Source organism: Canis lupus, chromosome 21 (assembly GCF_003254725.2).
Source record: "Canis lupus dingo isolate Sandy chromosome 21, ASM325472v2, whole genome shotgun sequence".
Classification (NCBI taxonomy): domain Eukaryota; kingdom Metazoa; phylum Chordata; class Mammalia; order Carnivora; family Canidae; genus Canis; species Canis lupus.
The window spans coordinates 26,426,376-26,440,096 of NC_064263.1; the positions used below are offsets into that span (position 1 = coordinate 26,426,376).

At 53.2% G+C, this 13,721-nt stretch overlaps 2 protein-coding genes across 5 annotated transcripts; one reads left to right on the top strand and one right to left on the bottom strand.

Moving 5' to 3' along the window:
- Positions 1-34: 34 nt before the first annotated feature.
- On the bottom strand, positions 35-5,196 carry ART5 (ADP-ribosyltransferase 5). 3 transcript variants are annotated; one of them, XM_025459182.3, is made up of 5 exons: positions 3,402-5,196; positions 3,007-3,124; positions 1,337-2,066; positions 515-547; positions 35-433 (listed from the first exon to the last, which is right to left on the bottom strand). In XM_025459182.3, the coding sequence occupies exons 2-5, from the start codon at positions 3,064-3,066 to the stop codon at positions 327-329; spliced, it is 930 nt and encodes a 309-aa protein (XP_025314967.3). In that variant the 5' UTR covers positions 3,067-3,124; positions 3,402-5,196; the 3' UTR covers positions 35-326. The 3 variants fall into 3 exon arrangements, with proteins under 3 accessions (XP_025314967.3, XP_048954883.1, XP_025314965.1); XM_049098926.1 differs by having other exon boundaries at positions 35-430; positions 3,007-3,219; positions 3,402-5,195; XM_025459180.3 differs by having other exon boundaries at positions 3,007-3,219; positions 3,402-5,195.
- Positions 5,167-13,588, top strand: ART1 (ADP-ribosyltransferase 1). Of its 2 annotated transcripts, none has more exons than XM_025459178.3 (5): positions 5,167-5,294; positions 9,082-9,219; positions 9,498-10,278; positions 11,316-11,357; positions 12,894-13,588. In XM_025459178.3, the coding sequence occupies exons 2-5, from the start codon at positions 9,157-9,159 to the stop codon at positions 12,971-12,973; spliced, it is 966 nt and encodes a 321-aa protein (XP_025314963.1). In that variant the 5' UTR covers positions 5,167-5,294; positions 9,082-9,156; the 3' UTR covers positions 12,974-13,588. The 2 variants fall into 2 exon arrangements, with proteins under 2 accessions (XP_025314963.1, XP_025314962.1); XM_025459177.3 differs by having other exon boundaries at positions 5,174-5,294; positions 9,102-9,219.
- Positions 13,589-13,721: the final 133 nt, after the last annotated feature.

The following is a 13,721-nucleotide window of genomic DNA, read 5'->3' on the forward strand; positions in this document are numbered from 1 at the left end:
AGTCTCATGGAATAAACCAATCAAACCAATGAAATTTGATGTCACCACACTGCAATACTGTTTAATTGAGTGGCCATCATAGTACCACCCTTGCTTGTCCCAGGGAGTCCCTACCACATAGCAGAACTCCCTCCACCCTGCCATGGCCTCAGATCCCCCCATATCCTGATTGGATAGAGAGATGACTGGGTAGGTCCCCATCCCTGGGGAAATGGCTGCTAGGGCTGGGTCCGAAACCACGTTCCCACTTTGAGGCCGTTCTAGGCCTTCTTCTTCATATGAAGGTCACGAGTTCCTAGGACTCCTAAGTGACAGACACTGGGCTTTCATGGCCCAGCTCCTGAGAGCTGGAAGCCCCCGGGGGCCAAGAGCAGGGTCTTCCAGGAAAGCAGAGAGAAGTCCTTCTTGGAGGTGGAGTCCGGGTGCCCTCCTGCTGGAGAGAAAAAAGAAGGTGAAGGGTCAGCTGAGCCAGGGGGAGTTGAAGCAGGTGAGGAAGGGGCAGGAAGATACTCACTTGGTACAGACACACACCTCCGCCTCTTCTCCCCTGCAACAGACAGCACGGTGAGGCCTTGGGGTAGATAGCTCCTCACACTCCAAGCTTCCCTTCCCTCCAGGCCCTGGCGTGGGCCATTCCCCTTCTCAATCCAGCTTTCCCTTCTAGCTCTAACTTTCCTTCTTCTCTCTCCCCTGGGAAATCTCCCGCAGATTCCCTATCCATCCCTACTCCCACCCCAGCCCCAGCGGCTCCTGCAGCCTGTCCCTGCCTCAGCACTTGGGTATGGTGTATATATGTTGTGTCAAGCCCACTTAGTCCAAGGCCTCCTGAGACCTGAAGCAGCTCCCCTATTACTTTCCTCTGCTTTTCAACCTTCTTAACCAGGTTCTTTTGGTCAATTAGACTGTTCAGCAGATAGAACCTTTTGAGAACATTAACAGAATCACCTGAGGGTGTTCATAGAGCCAGAAAACACTTATAAGACCTTCTACGAGGGGCTCCTGGGTGTTTCAGACGGTTAAGCGTCTGTCTTTGGCTCCGGTCATGATCTCATGGTCCTGGGATCGAGGCCCACATAAGGCTCCCTGCTCAGCGCGGAGAGTCTGCTTCTCCTTCTCCTTCCCCTAGCTCATGCTCTCTTTCTTTCAATAAATAAATAAAATCTTTTTTTTTTTTATTTTTTTTAATAAATAAAATCTTAAAAAAAAAAAAAAAAAGGCCTCCTAAGAGTTGAGAACCCAAGTCATAGAGAACAGTCATCCCAACTTCCCCACTGACCACGTGGGTCTCCTGGTCTCTCCCACCCTGCTGGTCCTGCTTCCCTCATGCATGGCTCACCACCCAGATAGGCGCAGTTAAAGTGACTGCAGGTCTGATTATAGCTCCAGAGGGTCACCAGGCTCCGGGCTCCATCCTGGGAGAACCTGGTGACCAAGAAGACTTCATGTGGAGGGATCAGCACCTCGCGCTCCTCAGGAAAGACAGACAAGGCCTGGATAGGGGCCCCAAAGCAAGTCCTTAGAGAGAAGAAGGTGGCGTTGCCAAATCTGCGGGCCACTGCCTCATCCAGGGAGCTGGAAGCAAACTGGCCCAAGCGGACAGAGTCCCCAAGCCTCTTGGGTTCAAAGTGAAGAGTGCCCACACCTCGGAACACCACCTCCCCAGGTCCCCGGCTGCAGCCTCCACTGCCCTGCAGCAGCTGCAGGGCCCGGGTGAGGTAGAAATGCAGAGCCTTGAAGGGAAAGTGCCTCATGTAGGACTCCCGGGAGCCACCACCTGTCCGCACAGCCTGGTTCAGCTCCCAGTACAAAGTGTTAGATGAGTTGGTATAGACCATGATGGCGATTCCATGCTGGGCTTTGAAGCCAGGGGGCAGGGTGAGCCCTTGGCGCTTGTGCTCCCAGGCCCCCCGGGCTGCCTCCCAGGACTCTCGCAGCAGGGCATGGCGGGCCATCTCCTCCTTCAGCAGAGGGCCTGCTTTCTCTTCCATCTCCTCTGTGCAGCCCACATAAGCATCATCGAAAGTGTCTGGAGCCAGGCCCAGGGGCAGGATGGGAACAGCCTGGGCCTATGGATGTAGGAAAGAGAGGAGCCACATAGGAAAGGGCAGAAGTTCAGAGCACTGGACAGAGAACACTGGACTGGTGGCAGATCAATCCAGAAACACAGTATCTCGTTTCCATGACCAAATATCCAGTGTATGTCATTTGGCAAGAGCTCAAGAGCTTAAATAGCACAGCTGCCGGAGTCAGACAGCCGTGGATTCAAATCATGACTTCTCCACCTACTAGCTATGGGATCTCAGGCAAGTCTCTTAACTTTTCTGAGCTTGAGGTTCTCCATGTATAAACTGAGGATACTTCCAACCTCACAGGAATATTGCGAGGGCAGCATGTACAACGTGAAGGGGTCATTTTGTCCTTAGAGAGTTCCTACACCTGGTAGGAAGTGGGGTTAGCTGACTTCCAAACACTGTTCTGGCTCTAAGACTCAGTATGCAGGTGATACACAAATCTACAGCCAACGTCCAGTGACCTGACCAGGTCTCCATCCTTAGGTTCACTTGCCCCTTCATGCCACCACACCCAGACAGTGTCAGCTCTGAGACTCCTGAGTCCTCTCTCCTGCTTTCGCAGCCCATACTCCCAAGCATGGGGTGGGGCTGTGGAGGAGGTCAAGCTCTGGTCTGGGAGGGCCTGCAGGAGGGCAGCACACAGGTAGCCAGAGCCGGTTTCCCTGGGCTGAGCCTGTGGTGGCAGACAGGGAGTGAGGAGGAACAATATGAAGGAAGGAGGACCCTAAGGGGACCAGTGGATGGAGGCAGAGGTTCTGGGAGAGAGAATGGGAACTTGGGGCTCCCTGCAGGGGAGAGAAGAAGAGGATTAAGAGGACTGGTATCCTAGAAGAGGGTCCCTGGGAGAAATTTTTGAGGAGTCAGCCCCCCAGTCCACCTCTTTTGGGTCTGCACCTGACCTGTTCCCTTTGTGGCAGAAGGTTCTCCCAGTTACCTGCCAGAGGGCATGGAAGCCGAGGTAGCTAAGAGCCATCAGCAGAGCCGCCAGCATCATTCCTGGGGGAGACTCAGGAGGGCGAGGTCCAGATGAAGAGGGCACCAGCGGCGATGGGCTGGGGGACAGAGATCAGGGTCCCTTCCTCTGGGGTGTGAAGGGTCCCAGTCCGGGACGCGGCCCAAGCAGGTGTGGGCGGGGCCAAGGGCGGGCCTAAGGGAGTGGGCGGGGTTTTAGATTTTATCGTACCCCCCCAACCCCAAGGCTCGGCTCCCCAGGTTTCCCACTAGCCCCCATGCTGCGCCTTCTGCTCCGAGACCATCTTGCGATGGTAAAGGTGGAGCACTAGCTTGGCTCGGCCCGGAGAGGGGAGGGGGCGGGAGCCAGGGACCCACCTGGAAGTTGCTGGGGTGACAGCGGGAAGGAGCACTGAGGGCACGGGCGGCGGGGGGCTAAGTCCCGGCGGGCGCTGCGCTGTCCCGGGAGTGCAGCCGATCCACAAAGTCCCGCGGCTAACTATAGCCCCCGCGGCGGTAACCCGACACCTCTCTTCTGCAACAACGGACACGGGGTAGGGGAACGCGAGCGGCGCGGGAAGGGGCCGAGGGGCGCACCTCCCCTGCCCTACTGCCACCTCTCTGCAGAATCCGCTGTGGCTCGGAGCGGGACCAGGCTTAGAGGAGGGACTCGTGATGCTCGGCCTCTCCCTCTAGCGGCCCCGACCTGGCCGTGCCCCAGCTCTCAGACCACTAGGCCGGGGAGGCCCACGAGGGTCCCCCCCACCAAGAACTCTCCGCTGGGGCACTCGCCGATTTGCATGAAATTTGCATAAGGCCCACTCATGGGGCACGTGTGGTCCAGCATCTGGGCGGCACCCACCCGTCCCCTTCCCTTCTGTAGGGCTGGACCAGATGCAGAGCTGTCTCACATCCTCAGGGGCCAGCCCCGCTCCCTCCCCAGACCCTCTCTCTCTGGATCTCTTAGACCCAGGTGACCCCATGTTTATAAACACTAGCCTTTCCCCTCCCCTGCTGCGGGCCTGTCTATAAATAACCTGGCTCTGAGTTTTGGATGCTAATCAGAGGTAATGGGAGAAGGGGCCAGCTGAGAAATCAGTAAGCAGCTCTGGGGACAGCTTTCTGGCAGCCTGAGCCTGAGGGTTATTCCCAAAATGGTCAGGGATTTGGGGGGTCCCAAAAAGAGATGCTTCTTGCTGCTTGCTGGGGCTGAGGTGGGCGTAGAAGGCTAGACTTTCCTCAGGGCCTCCATCCTGATCTGGCTCATTCGTTTAGCCCCATCTGCACCGCCCCATTCCCGCAGGTTGCCAGTCAAATGAAGAATTTCCTTCTTCTAAAATCCTTTCTCCAAAAATCCTTCCTATATACCAAAAAAGACAAACTGTGTGTCTGGGCTTGGAGAAATGCAGCAAGGCAGGTGGGAAAAGTGTCTTCCCAAAAAACCAGAGCGTTTGTCAGGCAGACACACAGCTTCTAGACAAGTACTCTTGTCCCCCTCCAGTGAGATGGACCATCCCGAAGTTCACCTAGGTTAGAAACATCAGTTTCTCTACTGTTCCCCATTACTGTGAAAAACCAAATCTTGCCTATTTATCCTGACTGCCTGTCTCCATGGAGGACCCTGAGCACTCGCAGTTGCTGGAACAGAAGATACTGTCTGGGACAGCTAGGCCTGCTGAAACAAGTCTACCGGGATCAGGGTTTGTCCTCTCCCCACATGGAAGTGCTTCTCCCAACCGAAATGCGGAAATCCAAGAAAGGCCCCAGGAGATGGAGTCACATTTAGTCATTGAGCAGGGGCCTTGAGCGAGGCAGAAAGTCCTCCAAGATCACATAGCAAATCAGTGCTGGCCAGACCCAGCCTCCTTAATCTGGAATTTTCTCCTTGCACGTTAGGAGAGTCTCCATGCTCACATAAGACAAACACAAAGTGCAAAGATACTGAGGACAGGGCTGCTGCACAAAGGACCAGACCCAGTGGGGAGGCAGTTGTTCTAGCCTGGATCCTCGATGTCTCAGCCCACCTTCTCTCTGGCTTCAGGGCTTCCCTTTTTTATGGGAGGTACACGGGCCCAGGGCAGACTGGGCAGAGGCTAGCGTTCCCAAGCCTTCAGGAGACATCCAGAAATAGATGGGGGAGTGTCACATTTCTGAGCAGCTGTGTGGATACAAGGGGTGGGAGAACTGACAGTATAAAGGAGAAACCTGCCTTCCCCCTCCCCTGGTGGTCATCACTGGAGACCAACACCAGCTTCCCTGGAGAAAGCCTAGGTAAGGGGCACACCACCCTCCTCCTGGGTACAGGGCAGGGAAAGACTTTTTTAAAGGGGAATTTTGGGGTATTTTTTTAAGAAAGATTTTATTTATTCATTTGAGAAAGAGAGAGAGCCTGAGCAGAGGGAGGGGTAGAGGGAGAAGCAGACTCCCTGCTGAGCAAGGAGCCTGACACCCCAGGATCATGATCTGAGCTGAAGGCCACCCAGGCACCTGAAATCTGGAGTATTGGTAGAATTCTAGGAGTCGATAGGAACAGTTTCAGGGAAACTTTTATCTTAGTCTGTTCAGGCTGCTATAAACCACCACAGACTGAATAACTTATAAACAACAGACATTTATTTATCATAGTTCTGGAGGCTGAAAGTCTGAGGTTGGGGTGCCAGCATGGTTGGGTGAAGGCCCTCTTTCTGGCTCATAGCCAATACCTTTTCACAATGTCCTCACGTGGGGGTAGGGGCTAGGGAATTTTGTGGGGTCTCTTTTATAAGAACAGTAATCTCATTCACGAGGGCTCTGCCCTCATGAACTAATTATGTCCTAAAGGCCCCACCTTCTGAAGCCATCAGAGCAGGCATTAGGATTTCAACATATGAATTTTGGGTGGACACCAACATACAGACCATAGCATCTTTGATGGAGATATTTAGGATATCTGGAAGGTTTGGGGGCATTGGGAAATTTGGGGGTTCCTGGAGTCAAAACCCCAGAAGGGAATGTTCAGTGAGGGTCTGGATGAGGAGAAACTGACAGGTGTCCCGACAGGATGAGGAAAAAAACAGAGGGCAGGTAGGATAGAAGTGGCTGCCCAGTGCCTCCATCTCCTCACCTCCCGTAATGTCCTCATCGCTCAGGTCCCACCCTATTCCCCCTCAACGCTGCTCACCAAAGTCATCCATCAACTTGCTCTGCAGTGGCCTACACTGTCAGCTGTACCCAGAAAGTCTCTCAGACTCTCAGCAAACATTCCAGGAGGCCTCATTTGTGCCTGGCTGGGGCTCAGCTCTGTGTTTTTTGGGGGCTATCTTTTGTTCAAAGTGACCCATTCTGTGTCCCAGCCCTGAAGGAACTCACAAGCCAGGACAGGAGATAGACACAGAAGGGCAACACAGTATGATGAGGACAGTGACAGAGGAAAGCACTGGGTGATGTAAGACCACAGAGAAGTTGGACGGCTCCCTGGAGAAGGTGACCCCTGAGCTCAGTCTTGAAAAGTGGGTAGTAGGATGAGGGCATCCCCAGCAGATGGCAATGCGTGCAGAGCCACAGGGAAGGAAGCAGTGATGCCTCACCTGGGAGCTTTGTTCTGTCTTGAAGAAGCCAAGCGTGGGGCAGGGGGGAGGGCACAGGGCTGCAAAGATCATGGAGGGCTAGGTCACAGAGCACCTCCAATGCCAACTTGAGGAGGCTCTGTCCTGAGGCCACGGAGGAAAGTTGTGTTTTGTTGTGGTTTTTTTTTTTCCCTTTCTAGATGTGTTCTCATCTCTTCCCTCATATATATATTTTTAAAAATTGAAAAAAAGAAAAGAACCAGAGGGGATTATGGAGCAGGGACACTTAGCCTGAGAACGACTGGGGGCAGAGACACAAGCACCTGAAACTCCTATAACACGGTGTGAAAGTGCATATATCCATTGTCTGAGGAGAGGCTTCAGCTTTCATCAGATTTCCGAAGATAAAGAACCGCTGTTTTGCCATTTGTGAAAGGAAATTGGAAATACCTGTGATTCTGCTTATATGTGCATAGGGTATCTTTAGAAGGATACACAGAAAATGGGAATGTTAGTTGCCTCTGGGGAGACAAGGAAAGGACATAGAGAGAGAAAGGTGTTTCACTGCATGCCTTTCGGACTATTTACATTTTGAACAATGAAAATGTATTTACCTGTAGAAAATTAAAACTTTAAAATGGTAAAGATTAAAGTTAAGGTTGATCTTATTAGTGAGCAGAGATGTGAATTAAAAAATAGATACCATCTGTGCCCACCAGGTAAGTGAAAGTTAAAAACAGACCATGATAGCCAGCACTGGCAAAGATGTAGAGGAAAGGGCCCTCTCATTCACTATTGTGGAAGGGCAAACCAGTGCCCCTGGGTGGCAGTTTGGCAGTGCCAAATAAACAATAATTATAGCCTTTAAACATCATATAACTTCTGGATATCTTTCCTATAAAAATATGCACACAAATAGACAAAGATTTCTATACCAGGATGTTCAGTGAAGTATTATGTGTAATATTAAAAATGTCAAAAAATGGGCACGTGGGTGGCTCAATGATTGAGCATCTGCCTTTGGCTCAGGTCATGATCCCAGGGTCTGGGGATCGAGTCCCATATCAGGCTCCCAGCAGGAAGCCTGCTTCTCCCTCTGCCTGGGTCTCTGCCTCTCTGTGTGTGTGTGTTTCATGAATAAATAAAATCTTTTTTTTTATGTAAAAAAATTAGGAAAAAAATCTGGGTGCATGCATATTTACATATTAAATTATTTGCACGTGCACCTAAAATGGTCCTACAGGATACTATTATTATGGTAATAGCAGCACAAGTATGAGAGAGGGAGGGCTCGGAGGGAGAAAGAAGACAGGGACTTGGACTCTATGATTCATTTTTTTTTCCACTATAAGCATATGCATTACTTGGTAATAAAAGAAACAGAAAAAAATAAGAAGCAGTGCTGATTTAAAAACCATCTGTTCCAATCCTGACCCAAAGCTGGGACTCCGCCTTCTTGGAGCATCACTCCCTACCCCATCCTCCCCTATCTCCCAGGCCCTCTCCCTCACCACCTGGGAGTCTATACTATCACTGTCCTGGACACAGTTGAGGGCTTAGGAGAGGAGGGCTCAGTTCTCAGCAGGACTTCGGGAGGAGAGGATGGCTGGATCCTGTCCCTGGAGAACTGCCATGGCCCCACCAGCTGGCCAGTCCTGGATCTGTTCCAGCCTCACATCCCCCATTGGGTGAAGCCCAAACCTCTCACCATGACAGTCGAGACCTTTCAAGACTGGCCCCAGTCTTTCCAACATTCCCACACTGCAAGCTCTGCCATGCTGGACACAAGGTCTTTCACTTTTTACATCCAATACATTTGCTCCTCTTATTTCTGCTGTTCTAGGTAGGCTCTTTCCCACCCCAAATCCCACTCCTCTCCCAATCTCCACTAATCGAAGCCTTATTTTCCTATTCATCCTGAAAGATCCTATTCAGATAACACCTCCTCCAGGAAGTCTCCCAAGATCCTTCTGGCAAGAAAGGTCCTCTCCCGAGCATTCATTTCTTTCTTTCCTTCTTTCTTTCTTTTTTAAGGATTATTTATTTGTGAGAGAGAGAGAGAGAGAGAGCATGAGCGCGGAGGAGGAGGCAGGGGGACAGGGAGAAGTAGCAGACTCCCTGCTGAGCAGGGAGCCTGATGCAGGGCTCAATCCCAGGACTCTGGGATCATGACCTGAGCCAAAAGCAGATGTACGACCAACTGAGCCACCCAGGTGCCGTGAGCCTTCATTTTTATGCTGTGACTCTGTGCCAGGCACTGGGAGTGGCACAGACCAGGTGTCAATTAATGTTTTATTTTTTTTTTTTAATTTTTTAAATTTATTTATGATAGTCACAGAGAGAGAGAGAGAGAGAGAGGCAGAGACATAGGCAGAGGGAGAAGCAGGCTCCATGCACCGGGAGCCCAACGTGGGATTTGATCCCGGGTCTCCAGGATCGCGCCCTGGGCCAAAGGCAGGCGCTAAACCGCTGCACCACCCAGGGATCCCTAATTAATGTTTTAAATTGTACAGGTAACATTCCCATTTTCTAGATGAAGAAACTGAGACCCACAGAGAGACAGTGACTTGTCCAGGGCTACCTCCAACATGCAGACTCCTCCCCTGATGTCTCTGCTGCTTGTGTCTGTGGGCCTCATGGAAGCCCTTCAGGTATGGTCACCCTCCACCGTGCCCACGCCAGCAGGGAGCTGCTTTGTTGGCTTCTTCTGAACACTGGGAGGAGGAGCCGTGGGAGTAGAGGGCGACTGTCTCCACTGCCGCTCGCCCAGCAGAGGGGCCAGCCCCAGACCCACTAGTGGTCCCGATCCCCTCCCCCGCCAGGTGTGTCTGGGACCCTCGGGGTCCTCATCTAGTTGGACAAATTTGATGACAGGCTCCCACTCTCCCGAGGCTCAATCCCTCAGTCCTGACTGCCCCGTCTCCCTCAGGCCCAGGGCCACCCCATCACCCGTCGAGACCTGTTCGCTCAGGAAATGCCCCTGGACATGGCCCCAGCCTCCTTCGATGACCAGTACGCTGGCTGCGCGGCAGCCATGACGGCCGCTCTCCCCGACCTCAACCAAACGGAGTTCCAGGCCAACAAGGTGTACGCCGACAGCTGGGCGCTGGCAAGCAGCCAGTGGCGGCACCGCCAGGCCTGGGGCCCGGAGTGGGGCCCGAGGCCCACCCGGCTGCCCGCACGGCCCCCCGGCTTCCGCGACGAGCACGGGGTGGCCCTCCTGGCCTACACAGCCCACAGCCCCCTGCACAAGGAGTTCAACGCGGCCGTGCGCGAGGCGGGCCGCTCCAGAGCCCACTACCTCAACCACTTCTCCTTCAAGACACTCCATTTCCTGCTGACGGAGGCCCTACAGCTGCTGGGCAGGGGCCAGCGTTCACCCCAGTGCCACCAGGTGTTCCGAGGGGTGCATGGCCTGCGCTTCCGGCCAGCCGGACCCGGGGCCACCGTAAGGCTGGGGGGGTTTGCATCTGCATCCCTGCAGAACGTCGCAGCCCAGCAGTTTGGGGAGGATACCTTCTTCGGCATCTGGACTTGCCTTGGGGCACCTATCAAGGGCTATTCCTTCTTCCCCGGGGAGGAGGAGGTGCTGATCCCCCCCTTCGAGACCTTCCAGGTGATCAATGCCAGTAGACCAGCCCAGGGCCCCACCCGCATCTACCTCCGGGCCCTGGGCAAGCGCAGCACGTACAACTGTGAATACATTAAAGGTGAGCATGGAGTGTGCCCCACGCAGAAGACAGGCTTCCCCGCATTTCCAGCAGGTCCATATACAAATTCGACAAACAGATGAACAGTGAGGGGGACCCAGTCCTATCCTCTGCCCCTCTACCCTTTGCATCTAAGAGGAGACAATCTTCTGAGGTAGCAGGACCCTTGTCCTTGGAGGTCCCTAAGCCAGGGCTGGTCACTTACCTGCCGGGAGGCCGAAGAGGGTTTCCTGACTGAAGCAGGTGGCCATTTGAGGGCCAAACAGAATTGGTCAGGCTTTTCTCCCAGCTGGAAGTTAGAAGGCAACTAATTTATGGCCACAGCACTGACATCCAGACCATTGTTGCCAGGTACGAGTAAGAGCCCCAAACTCAGTTTCCAAGAGGAACACGTGTATCTGGCTGAATGGAAATCCTGTGCTGCCGTGTATACTGACTGGGGGTGTCAGGGGGGTGGGAAGACAGCAGTTGGGTGTTGTGCCCCAAAGTTCCACTTCAGGCAGTCACAGGCTTCAGATACTCTTCCTGTCTATCCCCCAGGACCGGCCAGAGGTGGAATCCTGAAGACAGGCCCAGGTTCTTAATCTCTGAAAGGGCTGTGGCCCGCTGGTCCTGGCTGAGTGACTCCCAGGGGCTTGCGAGGTCCATTTTGCACAATTAGAGGCAGGTTGTTGGCTGGAACTGTGGACTGCATCTAAAATGGGAGATGGTCCAGTGTGGCTTCCATTCCCACTTGGACAGCATCATGAGTGCGCAGGAATTGGCAGAAGGCGAGAAGACATGCAAAGTACATCAACTAGTGCCTCCTTGGCTGTGACAAGGCATAGGAGAGGGAGAGGGCTGGCTCCCTTCTAGCTCTGCAGCTCATGGGTCAAGTCAAATGCAGGTAAGGGAGGTCCTACCATAAGGAAGCAGAGTTAGGAGAAAATGTACCAGCTTGTCCTAGAGTAAGCCGGGGATGGACCACAGGGTTCTGGGGCTCCTTCCTGTCCTGAGAGCTACTGACCCTTTGATTCTTTTCTGTTTCTTCCCTACAGACAAGCAGTGTAAGTCTAGGCCCTGCCGTCTGGATAACTCAGGTAAGAGCTGCAAGTCTATGTGGGGCTCAGCTGAAGGATAAGTAGGCTGCCCTTGGGTTGGACTCCTCTCCTGGATGCATGTTCCCCTTGAAAGGAAAACAACCCCCTTTTCATCAAAACAAGTAAATCGTCTGAAGCAGAACCCCTATAGGACATATGTGTGTGTATGGGGCAGTGGTCAGCAAGCTGACACACCTGCCTGCCAGTCTGGGGCTGCCCCCTCCCTCACAGGAGGCCACTAATCAGGCCCTAGAGAGATCCAGGGTATCCTGGGGGGACAGAGGGAAGGGTCACTCCCACAGTCCTCCCTGGGTCTTTTTCAGCTGCAGAACCCACTGTCTCTATTACTGCCCTCAGGGCTCCTTAGACCACCTTCCAAGGTCAAGGTCAGGCCTTGGGTGCTGGAGACCTGCGCTCTCATCTAGACTCTACCAACTCTCTCTGTGACCAAGTCAATCCCTCTCTGGCCTCAGTTTTCCTATCTGTATAATAAGCATATTAGACTAGATGAGCCCCAGGTGCCTTTCAGCTGTGACTCTTTTCTTTCCTTGAATATCCTACTTATCTGGGCCTTTCTGGGCCACACTTCTCCAGGTGGGGACAGGCTTTTCCAGGGGAACCAACTGGAATAGGGCCATTCTCAGGGAATAATGGCTTTCTCCACTCCTCCCCCTTAGGCCCCTCCTCCTTGCCCCAGGGCTCTGTGAACAGTGGGCAGGCAGGCACCCTGGGCTCCACTTAGTTCCCACCATTCTCCATGACATAGTACCACTCAGAGTTCCAGGCACATGATGCCATGAATCCTCACCATGATCCAGGAGTGTGGGTACTGTCATCACCCCTATTCTACAGATGAGGGAACCAAGACCCAGAGAGATAAAGCAACCACCCTACACACACAGCTAGTAAGGGGTAGGGTCCAAACAGCCAAATTCTGAACCACCACACCACCTGGTCCCCACCACTCCCCAGACACCATCTTGTTTTGTTCTCATTGTACAATAAACTATTGGAAGGGGGAAGAACAGGGAGTATTATCCTCATTATACAGGAAAGGGAGACCCAGAGACAGAAGTGACTTGCCTAAGGTGACAGAATGAGTCAGTGGCAGAGCCAGTGTCAGAATCCAGATCTCCAGCCTCCAACCAGCCTGAGTTCTGGTAATGTAATTTCAAGCACTGGACACGTTTAGGATCCACCCCTACCCCTGGACAACCAGCAATCAGGGGTTGGGCAGAGGGGCAACGATGAGCATCACTAGAGCCCACTCACACCTCCTCTCATTGTTCACCCCACCCTGCAATGCCTCCTTTGTGTCAGCGGAGGCAGGGGCACAGACCCTCCTAGTAACCTCTGGAAGGCGAACAGGGGGCTCTTTCATCTGCCTGCCCTCCTCCCTGAATTCTTGCTCCTCATCTCTGGCTCCCATTGTTTGTCAGTGTTTGCAGCTCACTCTGCTCATTCCTCTTCATCCTGTTCCTTTGTGTACCGGATTTTAGCCCGAAACCTCTCTCTCTGGCTCTGTTTTTCCTGCAGCCATGGGTCAAGGCCCCCCTTCTGCAGTCTGGTCCCTCCTACTGCCGCTCTGGTTTCTTGCCGGGGGAACCTTTCCATAGAGACCAGCCTCCCACGATCCATCCAACACTGAACAGCTCTGCCTTCCCAACACGCTGCCTTGATCGTCGAACACGGTGATGCCAGCCTCCTGTGTGCTTTAAGGACAGCCAGGATCCATGGTAACTCCCTCTGCAGGGAACACTGGGACTTCCTCTGGCAGCTGCCAGGTTTGCTAATGAAGAAATAAAGGACTTCGGGGACTGAGCCTTACCCAAAACTCTGAGAGTGAGACACTGAATAGAGGCAGGGGTCTCTAGGGCAGGCAACAACTCACTTGGAGACTGAAGATTAAACTAGTTTGGGGAGGGCCTGGGGAGGAAAGCCCTTGGCCATGGTATTTGCTGGTGTTACTCAAATGCCTCACACGTGCCCCTGGAAAGTTCCTGTTCAGTCTTCTAGGAAGCCCACTCTGACCTCTCCCTCCTGGCTGGGCAAGGGGCCCTGCCTCTTTGCTCCCATAGGTCTCGGGGAGGGGGGTTCTCTACACCAGGTGCCCATGTAAGTCTTCCATGTCAGACTGTGAGCTCTTGAGGGCAGGGAATGGGTCTAAAGCACAGAGGCAGCGCCAGAAAACATGTGAAAGTCAGAAATACAGAAAGTCAGAAAGGAACAAATACTCTGTGAACGGCTCATCTCTGCACGCCCCCACTGAGGACTCTTTGAAGCTCTCTGAATGTCGGTGTGTGGGAATGATGTGGACTGGCTCCAGCTCCACAGGGTAGAGAGCACGAATGACAGCAAAGAGAG